We start from the raw sequence: 19,417 nt of genomic DNA, 5'->3' as shown, positions 1-19,417 counted from the left end.
CAAGGTTTAAAAACCTTAGCTAAAGCCTGAAATAGATTGCTCAAAAATCCTCTGATTTGGGAGGCCCCAAATTGTTGAGTGTAAGATAGGAAAATGACCAAAGAAATAGAGGAACGAGATCCATACCTAGGCTCCAACAGTTGCTGCCACACTCTCTGTAAACACCACAGCACAGACACAGGTAACTTCCAGCCAACACACACACACCTGCAAGCCGATGCTGGAACAAGAAACCAATAGCTCGCCAGGGTGCATTAAAAGCGCAACTACGACATGAGCGCACTGGTGAAGAACATCCACACTACAGGGAGAAACATCTTCAACTCACACAAAGATTACTATAAACCACAGGGACAGTAGGACTAGGGGGCACAGCCTCAAGATAAAGGGGAGGCGGTTTAGAACGGAGTTGAGGAGGAACTTCTTCACTCAAAGGGTGGTGAATCTCTGGAATTCTCTGCCCGTTGAAGTGGTGGAGGCTGCCTCGCTAAATATTTTTAAGAAGCGGGTTGATGGGTTCTTGATAAGAGAGGGGATTAAGGGTTATGGGGAGAGGGCGGGAAAGTGGAACTGAGCTACAACAGATCAGCCATGATCTTATTGAATGGCGGGGCAGGCTCGAAGGGCTAGATGGCCTACTCCTGCTCCTATTTCTTATGTTCTTATGTTCTTATGAAAAGGAAAAAAACTGGGTTCATACCATGGATCAACTGGGTTAACACTCTATGGGTTAATATTTGATTGTCTGTAGACTTCACCCATTAGTGTGATTGGTCCTTTATTATCCTTTATTACTACCCAGATGGATTCTATTTCTGTCATGCTGATGACTGCATTCCCCTTTGTCTGCTGCCATTCTGTTATCCCTAAGTACAGCTATTCCACCTCACATTTTCCCTTTCTAACTTTTCTAAATATGTACTGTGCTACAATGTTTAATTCCCAATTCCAAAATTGTTGTAGCCCTGTCTCGGTAATTCCTTTTTTTTTCCAAGGCATGATAGCTTCCACCTTCCCTGTTTTATTATGAACACTTGAGCATCGCTGTATATTTTAGCACACTTTTAAATAGGACTTGCTTTCTTTGAATGTTTAACCATCTTTTTTGGCTCCTGTTCTATACCTCGACTCATTCCTTTGCTATTCGCATCCTCCTTTACTTTATTTGTTTCCAATGTTCTGCTGCCCTATTCTGTTTATATTAAACAGCCAAGCCAAAACAATGGGGCTTAGCAGATGAGCTGCTGGTCCCAGCCAGCTCTGAACAAAGGCAGCTGTGTGCAACTAATCCACTGCTGGTGGCTTAAGCGTTACCTGTTCCAAAAAACAATGGCTTTCATCTAGAAGCCTTATTTATTGAACCTGAAACGCGTGTCCCCATAAGCAAAAGGAATCCTGACTCCTATTAAACACATTAAGATTCCAGCTCTGGGGAAATATATCCTTTGTCCAACATCTGGGAGAATTGGTGGGAGGAATGTCACACGACCTCACAAGCTGATAGAACTTATAATATTACCATATAGACCTGAACTTACGCAATTACTATTTGACCTCCATAGAGAACTGGACTCCAGGTTGCATCCTGTGTTATCTAGACCAGGGGTCTCCAAACTATGGCCCTTGGGCCACATCTGGCCTGCAGCTGGCTGCATCCGGATCACAGTTTGGAGACTGCTGATCTAGACCATAAGACACAGCAGCAGATGTAGGCAATTTGACCCAATGACTTTGTTCTGCCATTCAATGAGATCATGATTGATCTGAAATAATAATCCTCAACTCAATTTTCCCATTTTATCCCCATAATCCTTGATTCTTTTCCTGATTAAAAATCTGTCTAAATCAGCCTTGGACACACCTAATGACCTAAACTCTACATCTATGATAAAGAATTTCACAGATTCGCTACCCACTGAGGGAAGAAACTTTTCCTTATCTCCGTCTTAACTTGGCGATCCCTTACTCTGAGATGATGCCCTCTGGTCTTAGACTCATCCACAAGGGGAAACAATCTCTAAGCATCTACCCTGTTAAACCCCCTAAAAATCCTACATGTCTTAATAAGGTCATTTCCTCATTCTTCTAAACTCCAATGAGTACAGTCCCAACCTACTCTGTCTCTTTTCATGAGAAAATCCATAAATCAAGTGAACCTTCTCTGGACTGCCTCCAGTGTCAATATATCTTTCCATAGACAAGGGGACCAAAACTCTTCACACCACTCTCACCAACTTTTATAGATGCACCATAGAAAGTATTCTTTCTGGTTGTATCACAGCTTGGTATGGCTTCTGCTCTGCCCAAGACCGGAAGAAACTACAAAATGTTGTGAATGTAGCCTGATCCATCACGCAAACCAACCTCCCATCCACTGATTCTGTCTACACTTCCCGCTGCCGCGGAAAAGGAGACAGCATAACTAAGGACCCCACGCACCTTGGATATTCTCTCTTCCACTTTCTTCTGTCGGGAAAAAGATACAAAGGTCTGTGAACACGTACCGACTGACTCAAGAACAGCTTCTTCCCTGCTACCATCAGACTTCTGAATGATCCTATTACATATTAAGCTGATCTTTCTCTTCACTCTGTAAGTGTAACACTATATTCTTTTATTTTATATTACTTTGGTTTGCTGTGCAAATTATTCATAGAGGATTTGGAACACTTGGAACCAATATTTATAAAGGGGGAAACCAAAATCAAGACACCTTTCTATTTATGGATGGGTAGTGAGAGGAGTTTTTGAAGGGTTTTTTGAATTATTCCCCCCCCGCAACCATCTGTATCAGCTGCTTATATTTGTCATAGATCCCTCTCTCTCCCCCTTATGAATTTAAAGCCTATGTCACCTTCCTATTTTCCCTTTCTGCCAGGACATGGGTCCCATCCATATTCAGGGCAAGCCCATCATATTGGTACAGCTCCTTCCTGTTCCAGAACTGGATCCAGTGTACCATGTAAAGGAACCCCACTTTCCTACACCAGCCCTTTAGCCACATGTTAACTCTTCTGATAGCTCTGTCTTTTAGCTCAAAGCCTAACTCCAGATACCCTTTCAGCATGACCTCCTTGATATATCATAACCTGGGCTGACACTTCTAAACAGGATGTGGAGATGCCGGCGTTGGACTGGGGTAAGCACAGTAAGAAGTCTCACAACAGACAATGTGAGTGGAGAGAAGATTAAGCACAGGTTAAAGAGGTGTGTACTGTCTGTGCAAACTCACTCTCACCTTACACATCTCTTTAACCTGTGCTTGGCCCTTTCTCCACTCACATTGTCTGTACTTTAAGACTTGATTACCTGTAAAGACTCGCATTCCAAGCATTATTTTGTAAATTGAGTTTGTGCCCTTATATGCCCTGTTTGTTAATAGAACTCCCACCTACCTGATGAAGGAGCAGCGCTCTGAAAGCTAGTAGCTTGTGCTACCAAATAAACCTGTTGGACTTTAACCTGGTGTTGTGAGACTACTTACTGCACTTCCAAACAGGGCAGCACCAAAGGAGAGATGCTATCATTTGAATCAAATATTAAACTGCTGCCTCCTCAAATAATCCCTTAGTGCTATTGAAAGGAAGCAGGCGAATTCTCCTTGTGTCACGGCAAACATTTATCCCTTATCTCACATCACTGAAAAACAGATTATCCAGTCAATTATTTTATTGCTCATGGAAGCAGGCTGTTGTGTAAATAGTGATTTTCTGAAAAACAGATATAAAAATAAAAGAAAACAGGGTAATAGATCGAATTTCAATTTGTGTGTTTTACAAATATTTCTTGAAAATTAATGTAACAGCTTTAACTGATGGAAAGCAACACGCATGAATAATTCCATCATCAGTTGCAGCATAGCAACATTTCCCAGAAAGGAATCTTCGAACCCCAGAGCATTGGTTTATCTTTGCACATTAGAACAAGTATGAGTAATTTGTTACATTAATCTTACTGTCATGATCAAAATTCCCACATAGCTGTTAAAACAGTGTTATATTGTCCTTCAAAAAACCCTGAGGAGCTCTTCACTTGATTCCTTGCATAGAATATTAATTTGCTAAGGAAGGTTCTAGCTTTCTTTTTAAAGTCATAGGTTGGCACAGTGGTGTACTGCCTCATAGCACCTGGAACCCAGCTTGGGTCACTGTCTGTGTGGAGTCTTTATCTTCTCATTGAATCTGTGCGGGTTTCCTCTGAGCGCTCCGGTTTTCTCCCACAATCTGAAAGATGTGCTGGTTAGGCGCACTGGCCATGCTACATTCTCCCTCAGTGTTCCTGAAAGTGTGTACACTGGATGAATGCGAATAATTCCCTAGTGCTACTGAAAGAAGGCAGGTGAATTCCCCTTGTGTCTCAGCTAACATTTATCCCTCATCTCACAGAGTGTGGCGACTAGGGGATTTTCACAATAGCTTCATTGCAGTGTTAATGTAAGCCTACTTATCACGCTAATAAATAAACTTTACAACTCAAAAAAAAGGATGTGGTGTTGTGAATCACACTGGGGGAACTGAAGGTTGACGGGAATCTGGAACGGGTCTGTAGCTTCTGGTCAATTATGATAAAAATGGCAGCCAGCCAATGAACAGAATTGACATGGGGAGCCTGTGTAATTACAGGTTGGGGAAAGGAGGAATGCCAGCATCAGAAGTGTTCAGTGCAGGAGCTGGCACTATATTTTAATGGCAGCCAGCTCAGCCTTCAGATTTCCAAAGCTGCTGGAGTGTGTCCCTGAAAAGTGTAGCTAGGGAGACGAGCAGCTCAAACTAAAGGACTCCAGCATCCAATTATAGTCACATATCATTGAAGCATAGGACACCCCAGAGAGAGAGACAGTAAAAGTTACTGTCAGCTGCACACTGTAAAACTGAAAGGATGCCTCAGACCTTCTCCAGGTGGTTACTGAGCAGTGTGATGTACATTGTTCCCAGCATATGGTTGTAAGATTACCTCCTGGCTAACCAAGAAAGCCTGGTAGAAATCACAGCAAACCTGAGCATCAGTGAGACAGGGTCCAGCATAATAAGAGGATGAGTACTCTGTACCACGATGCTGAGTAAGAGAATAATGTGCAAACTGTGGGTGTATGCAAGATAGACAGGGACAGAAAGGCCGTACAATTTGTATGGGATCATAAGGGAGATGCATAACTGTGCCCCCTTACCAGCTGCCTTAGCAGTGGTGGATGCATGAGAGTCACAGGCTTCTGCATCTCATTCTTCATGTCAGACCCTCCTGTGAGAGTATAAACTTACAAAGGACATATTGATGCTATAATCCATCATGAGTCCAATGATGTTCTGCTGTGAGGCATTCTGCTCAGCAGCTAACTCACTATCCCCTTATACAGCCAGAATAAAAGAGCAACATTGAAAGGGTGAAAACTAATGGAAGAAATCATTTTCTGACCTTGCTGAGATGGAGGCAACAGAGTTGGCCAGAGAAAGGGCAGTGGTTCCATCTCCGATGCTGAGATTGGAATGATGGACATTGAGTGGCCATACTAAATTCTCCCTCAATGTAGCGAACATTGTGTCTACTGGATGAATGTAAATAATCCCTGAGTGCTATTTAAAGGAGGCAGGTGAATTCCCCTTGTGTCTCAGTTAACATTAATCCCTTGTCTCATGGAGTGTGACAACCAGAGGATTTTCACAATAGCTTCATTGCAGTGTTAATGTAAGCCCATTTGTGACACTAATAAATAAATTTTAAAACTTTAAAAAAAGGTGTGGTGTTGCGAATCCCACTGGTGGGACTGAAGGCTGGTGGGAATCTGGAACGGGTCATTGAGGAGGACTGCGGCTCTCACATCCACTCTAGCTGAAAAGGAAGGACAGGGCACTCATGGATGGGAGTACAGCATCAAACATGTAAAGAACTAATTGTGTGTATTTTACCTTTGCAGGTGTAACTGCAGCTGAGAGCCGTGAGGAAACTGCTGGCAAATGTCCTCAGACTTCCTCTGAGGACGAGAGTGATGAGCTCATGGAAGCAGTGATGGGCTGTAGATTTGCACCAACACCAGCCATCCATTGTGTATTTTCTTGGTTCTACCAATCTATGACCTTCGCTAACCTCTCCAAGAATAAACAATGCTGAGTATGGGTTGTGAACTGCTCATGCACAGTAGTACAGTGCACATGAGCAGATACCAATGATACTCAGGCAAGAGCAAAATGAGACTCTGAAGAGTCTCTAATTGCTGCCCAGAAAAACATGGGAAAATGGCATTCCAGGAAGCCCATGTTTGGCATGGAGTACAGCAAGGCCAATTATGAGACAATCCCATAAAATTGGGACATTTGATCACTCTGCTTTCTGCTCGAGAAGTTAACACGTCATACCTCAGCCCTGGAAGTCAAATCCATTCTCACAATGAGTCAGAGGAGCCACTTATATAACGCCGGCTTACTCTGGTCGGGATTTTCAAAGGCACAGGTTACCTTTCCGAATCCTGTTAAATTTGAGAGCCATCATAAAGTCTGGTGAGATTCACGTAAATTGAGTTAAAGTGGGTTATCAACAAGCCACCAGCAGGCTGTTTTGTGTTTCACACTCTCCCCCACCATGCACTTGGTAGTGCACTTCTCCCACCGTCGGGAATAGGATGGGAGTCTTCACAGATGATTCTCAGGCCTATCTGCCATTTTGCCTGCTCCAGTCAGCTTCACGAAGTTCTGTCTTCCTTCACTGTTTATCACCTCATCAATGACCAGATCATCTCCTTTCTGGAATTCTCATTATTTGACTGACTTAATCTTACTCCCCTGACATTTAATGGGAAATTGAAATAAGGTTCTGAGATTTTCTATGTTCACTTAGATGCAGATGCCTTCTCCACTTGACTGCCTCTGGTTCTCTTGAAGAAACAAATCCTAATATCGGAAAGATTAAATTCATCTAGATGTAAGAATGGACAATGTCGTCTTTGCCTACAGCCCTTTTAATAAACCGAAGATACAAAATTTGATTCCCTTTATGTTTCTCTTCCAGGAAACTTTGAAGAGAAACTTTCAAGCATCTTGCATGACTGGGGAAAATACACTTTTGTGAATATTGTACGACACTGCAGTGAGACTAGTTCCTGCAATGTCTTGATTATTCCTGACAATATTGCTCCTAGCACAAAATGTTTCATGCCATTGATTCTTAATATCACCCAGACTGAATCAAATTGGCTGATGATTGGCATCTGTGATGCTAGTGACCTCAGGAGGAGGCCTGAGAGTCTGTCTAACATCTGTAACCTCCTTGTCAAAGTCCAGCACTATTCCCTTGTAAATCCTAAATATTTTCCAAATTGCACTAATGTCCTTTTGGGAGGGAAATCTGCCTTCTTACTTGGTCTGGCCTACATGGGTGGCACGGTAGCACAGTGGTTAAGCACTGCTGCTTCACACTCCAGGGACCTGGGTTCGATTCCCGGCCTCAGTCACTGTCTGTGTGGAGTTTGCACATTCTCCTCGTGTCTGCATGGGATTCCCCTCGGTGCTCCGGTTTCCTCCCATGGTCCAAAGATGTGCAGGTTAGGTTGATTGGCTATGCTAAAATTGCCGCTTAGAGTCGTGAGATGCGTAGGTTAGAGGGATTAGCGGGTAAAATATGTAGGGATATGAGGGTACGGCCTAGATGGGATTGTGGTCAGTGCAGACTCGATGGGCCGAATGGCCTCCTTCTGTGCTGTAGGGTTTCAATGATTTTTATGACGTGACCCCAGAGCCACAGTAATGCGGTTGACTCTTAACTGTCCTCGGGCAATTAGGGATAGGCAATAAATACTGGCCAGCCAGTGATGCCACATGTCCCACGAATGAATTAAAAAAACCATTTAACACTACACTCACACTGACTCTATACCAGGAAAAGAAAGTTAAAAACATATCAGGCGCAATTTCCCCAACCCGCTGCGCTGCTTGAGTAGTGTGACGGGCAGGAAATATCAGTGAAAGGCCAATAACAGGATGCCGCTCGTGATTTTCCTAGGCTGTTTTTTATAACGTGATCAGCCTCGTGCACTATTTGTAACGCTATTTAAATCTCTTTAGTGAGCTAGAAATGCAATCACCTGAGCTCACTTAGGTTTCCGACCTCACCGGTGGAGGATCCACACCAGTGGGAATCGCTGATAGTCCTCAGCAATAGGGACCTGTCGTATGGCCTTGCTGGTGGGACCAGAGGCCATTGAAGCTCCACAGAAGGTTGGGGGCAGGGTGGGGTAGGGTGCATGCCACCCTGGCAGTGCCAGCCTGGCACCCAGTCACTGCCCAATGGACACCCTACCACTGTCCAACGGGCAGCCTACCAGTGCTACTGGGAGTAACTGCCACTAGCTATAACACTAAGTTTGGCAAAACTACTCAGAATTTTTCCTTGAGCATACCGGGCATTTAGTGCATATCCAATGGCCCCCTGGACACTCTGCTGCCAGTCTCTCCAGCGAGATTAGGCTCCCCCTTTCCATTGGCGGGATTCTCCTGATGGCCTCTGTATTGTACAGAGTGCCGTAAATTATCAAAAATCAGCTCGCCCATGGGAAAGCACTTAGGTTTATTTTGGGAAAATTGCACCCATCATCTAAAAGTCCCTACGTGTTCCTTTTAAATAGAGTTGGTATAACTTGTATAACAGAATTCATGTATATCTGGCAGTGTTTAAGACAGGGACTTAATGGGATTGAGAGTTATGGGATATGATTGGTGCAACTTGTGGGCCGAAGGGCCTGTTTGTGCTGTAGTGTTCTATGTTCTATAAGACAGGTTGTTAACAGGACCTCCAAGTCCACAATTAATGCATCAAATCAGTGTTAAATATTGTTTGATGCCATGATCAGCCCACTCTACAAGCTTCCATTATCCTCTCAGCAGGCAGTGCTAGGATGCTTACAATCCAGATTTGCTGCACAGGATGCACCACGCAGGACCTGTCAGAAGTAGCCGCAACTGTTCCAGCCAATATGTTTACACTTTCCCACTTCCGTTGGGAAGCATCAGTAGGCTCGATCTTGAGTAAGCTATAAGGTTTGCGATGTATATCAGACAATATTTGTACATCAGTGCTATGATGGTCAATCTGCAGATACCCTTTTCTACAATTACATGGCGTTTCATTAAATCCAAAGCTCAAGATTCCTATACCATATTCTTCAGCATGTACTATTTGGAGCCAGATCAGAATTGTCATTGTCGCCTTTTTGCTAGCTATAATGCTAAGATGGAAAAGCTACTCAGAATTTTTTTTCCTTTCCCTCCATTAGTTCGGCACCCCTTATGTTCAAGTAAAAGATTCTGAAACTTGAGCACTTTTCTTGGCCTGATTCTGCAGGCTATTCCTCCCACTCCTTCCACTCCAAAGGATCAATTTCCCATCCCCCATGGAGCTTCCTGCTACAGGTAGCGTGATGATTTGATGCATCATGGAATGTCGTATTGCAATTGTGCGTCCATTTCTTTGTTTGAGAGTTGTGAACTTTAGCTTGGGAATGATGTAAAGTTTCAGCAATTGATAGTTAAGATAGTTCCACCCATGGAGGGCGTGATGACTGACATCAGGGAATCAAGTTTGCTCTCATAGAGCATCTAATGAAAGTTGTGGTGGGGCAATGAAACAGGACTAAAGGCAGAACACATGAGAGCTTTCAGTCTGGAAGATATACAGAATACCCGGAAAGAAAGTTTCTGAATTTCAAACGCTCAACTATTAGAATATAAACCACTCACTGACATCATTGCTCGCTGAAATTTTCCAAAACATTCAACTTCACAAACAAGAAACTGGCATTGAGAATATGCAAATTTACATAAGCATGCAACACGTTGGGGAATCTAACAGATTCCTGAAGGTAGCCTGTTTTATGAAAAGTATTATATTCATTATGGATCTGTGTCAAAATCTGACAAGATTTAGATTTTGTTGTGCAAATCTTACTAAATCCTTAGTGTTGGAATCAAGATCATGTGTAACCTTTAAATATTTTGACATGCAATGTAGTAGTTTAGTTCAGAAGACTCTACCCCTGGTAAACTCTAAGCATTTCTCAGATCCACAGTTACACTACAATCAAGTGCTAGTGACTTCCTATTAATTCTGGTTCTCACTATAATTTTACTTAATGGCTTCTCAAAGATTTCTTCTGTGTCTCTGAGTCAACTCACAGCAGAACATACGAAATATAGCAACGGATTACGTGGATGTTTAATATCGGCTGTTAGCGCTTTGGGAGCAGGTGGGAGTGCTAACATTGACAAAATTGTCAGTGTGTCAGGAAGCTGACTCCAACTTGCCAACTTCCACATTTGATTCCAATGTGTTCAAGGTGTTAGGTTAGCTCACACTGTGCAATATCTACTTATACAGTAAAATCCTCCTCCGATCAGAATCAAAGAAATCTAACTTGCATATTCAATATGACCAGTCCAAAATGATTAGTTTTAGTCTACATTTATGCATGGTATCACAGAAAGTAGTTTCATTCAATGGTGGATGATAGATTTGACTGAAGATTATGACTGAAAATTTGATCAGAGGCAGTGGCCTCCGGCTAAAAAGCCGGGAATGACTGACTGGGAATCTCAAACATAATTTTACGGTTGTTGGGCCGTTATTTAACTCAGGGTGAGACTTCCACCCTAATCAGATGACCACCAGATCTTCAGCCATCAGTCCCCAACTGAGCATATTGAGGGGTCTGGATATAAACGAGCATGGGGTGTTGAGGAGGGAGAGTTCACTAGAACTAGTCAAGTTGTTTCCAGTCAAGATGGGGTTGGAAGGGGTAGGAGGTCTGCCAGTCTGCCATTGGGAAACTGGGTGAGGGGGATGAGGGGGGGGAGGCACACATAAGTGGGGGATAAAGTATGAGATGTGGTAGGGGAATGGCCTCCATTGGACACGGATCCGCAAACAGTAGGGTGACTCCTCTAACTATAACAGTGCTACCAGGGTTCACCTGGTGGCCTTGCCATGTGGCATGGTCTCCATCCCCCCACCCCCCAACCCTGACCACTTGAAAAATACTACTGGCGGCCATTAATTGTGAGTTAAGGATGTCAATTGGCCCAAGGGCGATCTGGCACCTCTCGCACCACTGGTAAAGTACCATGAAGGTCAGTTAACTATTGGCATGGTGCCCCTTGCCATGAACATCATTTTATTCCCTTGCCCTGCCAGCCTGCTCCCTGGAGAGTGTAAAATTAGTGTCCATATGTTACCATTTATACTGCTCCTAGAGTTAGCGATGATCGATTAGAAATAATTGACCACATGTTACACCATACACATGGTTGAATTCTTTAGTAACTTAGGTTAAAATGGAGACAGTTGCTGTATGATATTATTATAACTGGTCTTATATTTTAGTTTCATTGGATAAAGCTGTTTAAATGCCTTCAATGTTTCATATTTTCATTCACTTAAATAACAATGTATTTATTATTCACATTGTAATCATATTTTGTGTGTAGAGTATAGAACTTCCTTTGAGAATTTTTTCCATTATTCCTTTATGAAGCATAGTTACTAAATCAGTTATTATTTTATCACTTCTGCTCGATTATCAGTTATTAGATATAAATAGCTTTTTATAAATCTCCACAAAATACTTTTAGTCTGATCCATCATTTATTATGGGCTGTGACTGAGGATACACCAGAAAGCTGAAATTTGTGATGCAGATTCAGATCAGACCACATTAAAAAAGAAAAGTTGCCCTTAGGTTTCAGTGCTGGTAATTCCAATAGGACAACTTACAAACATACTTACATCAGTCATTTAAAATTAAGTCTGTGACTATCTTACCTGTGGAGCCTCTTCATAAGTTTCAGGTTCAACTTCGCCTTCTGATTCCATTGTACTTTCCCCTATGATTTCAACAGCTTCCTCCCCAACCTCTTCTGGCTATCAACAGAGAAGAAAATAAATATATACCCACAAATATAACAGAAAATCACATCAGTTGAAGGTATAAATATAGTCATTGGGTGAGTTCAAAGCTACCTAACTGGGGCAAAGAGGGTGGATGTAGCTATGGGACTCCTACATTGATCACACTTATTGTAACTAGCTCATCTACACATCAAGAAGGGAACCTGCTGGAAGCTCTCAGGGTCCTTCTATGAATATGCAAATCAGGCTTCACCAGCAGCATTGGGACCTGACTATTATTTTACCAGAGACCAACCAAGAACATAATTTTATGACTTTTCCCCCAGGACAAAAACGGTTGACGATGGGAGAGCCGTTGATGTCATCTACATGGATTTCAGTAAGGCGTTTGACAAAGTCCCTCACGGTAGGCTGGTAGAAAAGGTTAAGGCGCATGGGATACGAGGCCAGGTAGTTAGGTGGATTGAGAACTGGTTGGGAAATAGGAGACAGAGGGTAGTTGTGGAGGGTACCTTGTCGGGCTGGAGGCCAGTGACCAGTGGTGTGCCGCAGGGCTCGGTACTGGGACCTCTCCTCTTTGTAGTCTACATAAATGACTTAGAAGAGGGAGTAGGTGGTGTGATCAGCAAGTTTGCTGATGACACCAAGATGGCAGGGTTGGCGGGTACAGAACTGGATTGTCAGGTGATACAACAGGATATAGATAGGTTGGTGCAGTGGGCAGATAGGTGGCAGATGGCATTTAATCCTGACAAATGCGAGGTGATGCATTTTGGAAGGAATAATGCAGAGAGGAGTTATGTGATAAAAGGTAGGCCGATTAGGAGTATAGATGTACAGAGAGACCTGGGAGTGCAGGTCCACAAATCCATGAAGGTTGTGTCACAAGTGGAGAACGTTGTTAGGAAGGCTTATGGGATGTTAGCCTTTATAGGAAGGGGCTTAGAGTATAAAAGCTGCCGTCTAATGCTTCAGTTATACAGAACGTTGGTTAGACCGCATTTGGAGTACTGTGTCCAGTTCTGGTCACCTTATTACCGGAAGGACGTGGAGTCTCTGGAAAGGGTGCAGAGGAGGTTTACCAGGATGTTGCCTGGCATGGGGGGACTGGGTTACGAGGAGAGACTGAAGAGACTGGGGCTATTCTCCTTGGAAAGAAGGAGATTGAGAGGGGACATGATAGAGGTATATAAGATACTGAAGGAAATAGATAGAGTTAATAGTGAGAGACTGCTCCCTAGACTGGGTATGAACACAAGAGGTCATCAATTAAGGGTGAGGGGGGGGAGGTATAATTTGGAGGTAAGAGGAAGGTTCTTTACACAGAGAGTTGTGGGGGTCTGGAATGCGCTACCGAGTAGGGTGGTGGAGGCAGGCACGTTGGACTCGTTTAAGATGCAGTTAGATAGGCATATGAGTGAAACGGGAATGGAGGGATATGGTAGGGGCTATTAAATAGGGTAAACCTCGGGAGACACCGGAAGGGCAGGCTGTATAACTAATATGTTTTGTCTTTATTCCACAGGTGGAGGTCCACCTCGTGTCAAGCGAGGGGCATGCACACGGCGGGTTGTGCGTGGGCTGCTCTTGGAAGTCCAGGAGTGGCCTAGTACTTCATGTCGGTGTGTGTGCTTGATCCTGGACCGATAGACGGGCTCCACAACAGCTCAGTGACTAGCACTGCTAGCTGTGCAGATACATGGATTTGGGCCTGTGTCTGTGGGAGTTTGCGCATTCTCCCTGTGGTTGCGTGGGTTTCCTCCGGGCGCTCCGGTTTCCTCCCACACCCCAAAGATGTGCTCTTAGGCTAATTGGTTTCCACCAAATTGACACTATTTCTTCCCTGAATCTGACTGAGTAGGGTCCCATTCGTAGACATGCAGGGTAGAATAGGTGTAGGGCGATGCGGCGGCGCGGGCTCGTTGGGCCGAAGGGCCTGTTTCCCGTGCTGGGTTGTTCTTTGTTCTTTGTTGACAAGGCAGCAGAAAGAGGTGAGGTTCAAATAATTAAACTTTTCTTTTGCGTATTTTTTCAACTTTCCAATGGGCCCTGAATGGTTCTCCAGGTCCCAGAAGGAAAGTTTAGGTTTCCTCGGCCCTAGCTTACTTCCCCGCACCCCACTGACTACCAGAAGCAATCATTCCTTTGGTTGACCAGTTGTGGCTCATTGATCCCTGGCCAGCTTTTGGTTCTCTGTGATTTGGCACGTTGGACTCACAGAGACTAGGCAAATAAGGCCCAGATGTTTAAATCTCTCACTGCCAAGTTCAGAATGGTTTCCCACTCCACCAAAGTTCCTGCTTATCCTGCTCCCTTTCTGAGTTTAAATCAAGGCTACAATGCCTTCCAAATATTTATCAAAGGAAAAATTGATTTTGCAATTTATATATTCACTCATATGCCATGATATTTTTCATTGGCTGAAGTTGAATTGAGCAAATTTCCTTCTACACAGAAACATAAAAGTTAGGAGAAGAGGAGGCCATTTGGCCTTTTGAGCCTGCTGCGCCATTCATTATGATCATGGCTGATCGTCCAATTCAATAGCCCAATCCTGTTTTCTCCCCATAACCTTTGACCCCATTCGCCCCAAATGCTATATCTAGTTGCCTCTTGAATACATTCAACTACTTCCTGTGGTAATGAATTCCACAAGTTCACCACTCTTTGGGTGAGAAATGTTTCCTGATCTCCGTCCTAGATGGTCTACCCGAAATCCTCAGAGTGTGACCCCTGGTTCTGGATTCCCCCACCATCGGGAACATCCTCCCTGCATCTAGTCCTGTTAGAATTTTATAAGTCTCTATGAGATCCCCCCTTGTTTGTCTGAACTCCAGCGAAAACAATCCTAACCTAGTCAATCTCTCCTCATACATCAGTCCCACCATCCCTGGAATCAGCCTGGTAAACCTTCCCTCAAGTTCCAGAACATCCTTCCTCAGAAAAGGAGACCAAAACTGCACACAATATTCTATGTGTGGCCTCACCAAGGCCCTGCATAATTGCAATAACACATTCCTGCTCCTGTATTTGAAACCTCTTGCAATGAAGGCCAACAAACCATTTGCTTTCTTTATCTTCAGCAATTGGTGCACAAGGACATCCAGGTCCCACTGCACAATCCTCTCCCAATTTCCAGCCATTCAGTCAGTAAGATTTATTGTTGACACACGTATTAACATGCAGTGAAAAGTATTGTTTCTTGCGTGCTCCACAGATACAATACACAGTTCATGGAGAAGGAAATGAGAAAGTGCAGAATGTAGTGTTACAGTCATGGCTAGGGTGCAGAGAAAGATCAACTTAATGCAAGATAGATGCATTCAAAAGTCTGACGGCAGCAGGGAAGAAGCTGTTCTTGAGTCGGTTGGCATGTGTTTACATCTTAATTTTCATTTCATAGTAAGTTTGAAGTTGTACCTGCAAGTCACTCTTCAAGTCACACACCATCCTGACTTTAAACTATATCACCATTCCTTCATTGCCACTTGGTCAAAATCCTGAAACTCCCCATCTAATAGCACTGTGGGATATCAGCACCACATGGATTATACAGTTCAAGAAGGTGGCTCACAACCATATTTTCAAAGGCAATTTGGAATAGGCATCAAAGTCTGGCCTTGCCAGCAATGCCTATCCCCTGAATGGAATATAAAATGAGCTGTCAATACTGTCTAAGGAGTAAAGAATCTATATGGTGTAATCAATGTGAATTTAGAAGTATTATAGGATACAATACATTCCTGGCCAGCTAGAATTCCGTCAGTAGGTACAAAACTAGCTGATTCTAACTATTCAAAAGATAAGGCCAAGCTTCTCCCCAAAAAATTCTAAATTCCCAAACATGTGGGAAAACAGGAATAACTCCCACTGATTCTTTTCCTGTGATTTCCAGAATGAATCTTCAACACTCTGAGCATTGCCGAGTGCCTTGGCGGGATTCCCACTGAAAAGTGGTGGACAGGGCCTATTTCTGCCCAAAAGGCTGACAGCATAGCATTAAGCAGGCCACTGCGCATGCAACGATCTGTCAGCATAGAGGTTGGCGCATGTGCAGAGGCTCCCCCCCAATTGCCAGCCTCCGGATTGTTGGTCAGCCCAATCGTCTCTCTTCCCTCCAGTGGGGTCAGGCCACCTGTTCCCCGTTAGTGGGGAGCAGTTGTGGACCTCACTGGAGGGAACCACTTCTGGCAGGGTGGGGGAAGTCACCATATAGAACATAGAACATAGAACATTACAGCGCAGAACAGGCCCTTCGGCCCACGATGTTGCGCCGACCAGTTACAAAACAATGACCCACGAACCTAAACCACCCAGAGAATACTGTCCCGGGCCCGCTAATCATATGGAAATGTCAGTTTGTCATATGTCAATTTCCATGACATTTCCATGTAATAATCAGCTCCACACCAGTTTCCGGCATGGGGCTGATAATGCCAAAAATCTTTAGCTGGGAAACACACGGATGCCATGACACCCAGCAGGAATCCCACAAAATGGCTGCCACTGATAACTCCCAGCCTGCAGTGCTATGTGAACAGTGCAGCAAGCTGGGAGAATATCCCTAAGATTGAATCTGATTTTCAAGAAGCACTTCATTAAGGTCTACATGCAAGACTTTGAAACAGAGTATATTGACATGTTTATTTACAATGAACTAGATGAATTTAAAAACTGGTTCAACAATTGGAACTAAAAGGCATTAGTAAACGGTTAAAATTTTGATTCGGTGAACTGTTATGAATGAAATTCTGCGAGGGTCTGTTTTGGATCTGCTGTGATTTCTCATTAAGAGAGCGAGCAATTTATTAATTTTGTGTTAAACCATTGAAAGTTATTAGTTTTGCAATTCATGTAATGATAGATAACAATTAAGTGCTATTCTCAATGAGAAAATGTGCCTTTTTTCATTTTGTTTTATTACTGCTTAATTGGTGATGCATCTTGAAGTTGGAAGTTTGTGGTTGTTGGTCACAATGCAATTTAGCATTGAAATAAATGTGATGTTTTCATGATTAGCCTCAAGAAGTAGAGATCAATGTTTTTCAGAGTGCCTGTTAATTATATAAATCAAGATGCTGTGTAATCTATTTGAAAGTGTGACCTCGTATATAGTTCTTAACACAGATTCTGTTAAAGTAAAATCTTTTTATGCTAATGCTTATACACTTTAAGGACAGTCATTATAGCAGAATTATAAGAAACAGTGTACATTATGCCCTGTAAATGATGTTAAAGTTTTTTTATAGTTTAATTATTAGTATCACAAGTAGGCTTACATTAACACCGCAAGGAAGTTACTGTGAAAATCCCCTAGTTGCCACACTCTGGCATCTGTGCGGGTACAGTGAGGGAGAATTTAGCAATGCACATTTTTCGGACTGAGGGAGGAAACCAGACCACCCACAGGAGACCCACACAGTCATGGGGAGAATGTGCAAACTCTACACAGACAGTGCATGAATCGAACCCAGGTCTCTAAAACTGTGAGGCAGCAATGCTAACCATTGTGCCACCATGCCACCCATACGTTATGAAACATTTGTATTGTGGATGTTAGGAATAAAGTATTGCTTTAAGTTTAAGCTCAATTCATATATATACAGTTGTGTGTTAAGAACTTCAAAGAAGTTACCTGTAAGTATGTGAGTTTGTTTAGATGCCTGCCCTATAATGAGGTTTTTATGACTGTAAAACAATCTAGGCTAATGCCTCGCAACCAGGAGCCTAAAGAGGCGGCAAAAGCAGCTTGAGTCCAGTTGGAACAAGGTGACTCAGGAGGAAGCAGCATTCCCCAGAAATGTCCAAAACAGGCACGATAACACACAGTGAGGAGAAAGCAAGTCCCAGAAACTAAATAAGATCTCAGGCATCCTAGAAATCAGGCAGAGGGAGAGAAGCAAGTTCCAAGTGGAGTTCCTAGTTAAAAGGGGGAAAAAAAAGAAATATGGGAAAAAAGTTCTGTTTGGTGAAGTTATGAGTGAGGAACAGAGAGAGAGAGACAGAGAGAGAAAAAGATAAAGCTGCAGAAAGCCGATAGAAAGCCAAGTGGGCTCATGGTTCACCAGGGATCCAAGGAGACCCAAAGTTTGGTGACTCCTTTCTATAGGCCTGTGAAGTTGTGATGTTCTGTTGGCACGTCAGGGTATCTGAGAGATTGTGTGGGAACAGAAGCTTGCCATAGAATCCCTACATTGCAAGAGGCCGTTCAGATTATTGAGTCTGCACCAGCATGCTGACAGAGCACGTTACCTAAACCAATCCCCCCTTATCCCTGTAGCCCCCCACTTCCATATTTATCACAGCTAATCCACCTAACCTACACACCTTTGGACACTAAGGGGCAATTTAGCATGACCAAGCTTGAAAGCACATGAGGCTCCAGGGCAGTGGAATACTAGAAGAAGAGGTGAACCTTGGAGGTGAACCCTTCGCGAAGACATCTGGAAAAAGCGTCATTGGGAGAAGATTATAAGGTGTGTCCTTTTAGAGCAGAAATTGAAAATCCTTGTGTGGAAGACAGAGTGCAGAGAGACCAGTTGGTTCACAGTGTGACATGCGTCTGGGGGGAATTGATGAAAAATCCATAGGAATTGTTTTGAGTAGCATCTGTCACTTGGTTTCAGAGTGTGGGGCATTTGACCACATTTCATCTATTGGTTTATGTGGACTGTGTACTTCATGAAAACATTAGAATATCAGATAGATTTGGTAACTTGTGTTATCTTTATATATCCGCATAACTTGTGTTATCTTTATAAATCTGTATATATCTGTAAAGGTAAATTAGGGTAAAGGGGTTGTGTATCATAATTCATTTTTTCTTGTTTAATAAGTGTTTTATTATTTTCTTGAAAGTTCTGCAGTTGACTCCTGTGACTGTTCCATGTATCTAAACAAAATCTAAATAAAATTTAGGATCCAGCAAGCCAGATTTCATCCTGGGATCAGCTGGTATCATAAAAATGGAGAATGAATCATTGTGATATGTGATCCACATACCACATTTTACACATACAAATATACTTTTCTTTAAACCACTGTAAAAATCTCTCACTCTTTCTTTTTGTCACCCTGTCATGTCAGGTTGTCAATTCTGATGCTAGTTAGGATGGTTATCTAAATTCATTAAAAATCTGAAGCTATATTTTCTTTAATTTATGACCTGTCAGGAAAACTGTATTAGTGAGTTTAAAGCAGTAAATGCTTTCTTACACTATTTTGTATCAAAATGTTAAAATTTGCTTCAAACATTTTAAATTTATCCATATCCTAATGTAATGAAGCAGCTACACTAACAGTTGATTTTAAGACAAAATTTTTTTTTAATGTTAAGAGGAATCAAAAGAAGGCTCAGCGATATCACTCATTGAATCAGATTATAAGAAGGCAAGGGTGACAACTTCTGGTTTGCTGAAAACCTGAATGGGATGGGGAATTAAGGCAAATTGTGAAAATCATCAACTGGCCAATTCAAAACTAGGTGGTCACTCTCAACAAGAAGTACAAAGCTAGTGTTGGTAGATAAGGT

At 42.8% G+C, this 19,417-nt stretch overlaps 1 protein-coding gene across 1 annotated transcript in view; it reads right to left on the bottom strand.

Moving 5' to 3' along the window:
- sncb (synuclein, beta) overlaps positions 1 to 19,417 on the bottom strand; it is an 82,805-nt gene that overhangs the window by 27,493 nt on the left and 35,895 nt on the right. Inside the window, exon 5 of the mRNA XM_080201572.1 lies at positions 11,800 to 11,898. Coding sequence (XP_080057698.1) covers positions 11,800 to 11,898 — 99 coding nt within the window. The remainder of the gene's footprint in view (positions 1 to 11,799; positions 11,899 to 19,417) is intronic.

This window comes from Carcharhinus amblyrhynchos, chromosome 13 (assembly GCF_965287045.1).
Source record: "Carcharhinus amblyrhynchos chromosome 13, sCarAmb.v2.hapA, whole genome shotgun sequence".
In the NCBI taxonomy this organism is placed as follows: Eukaryota; Metazoa; Chordata; class Chondrichthyes; order Carcharhiniformes; family Carcharhinidae; genus Carcharhinus; species Carcharhinus amblyrhynchos.
This window is presented reverse-complemented; position numbering and strand designations above follow the sequence as displayed.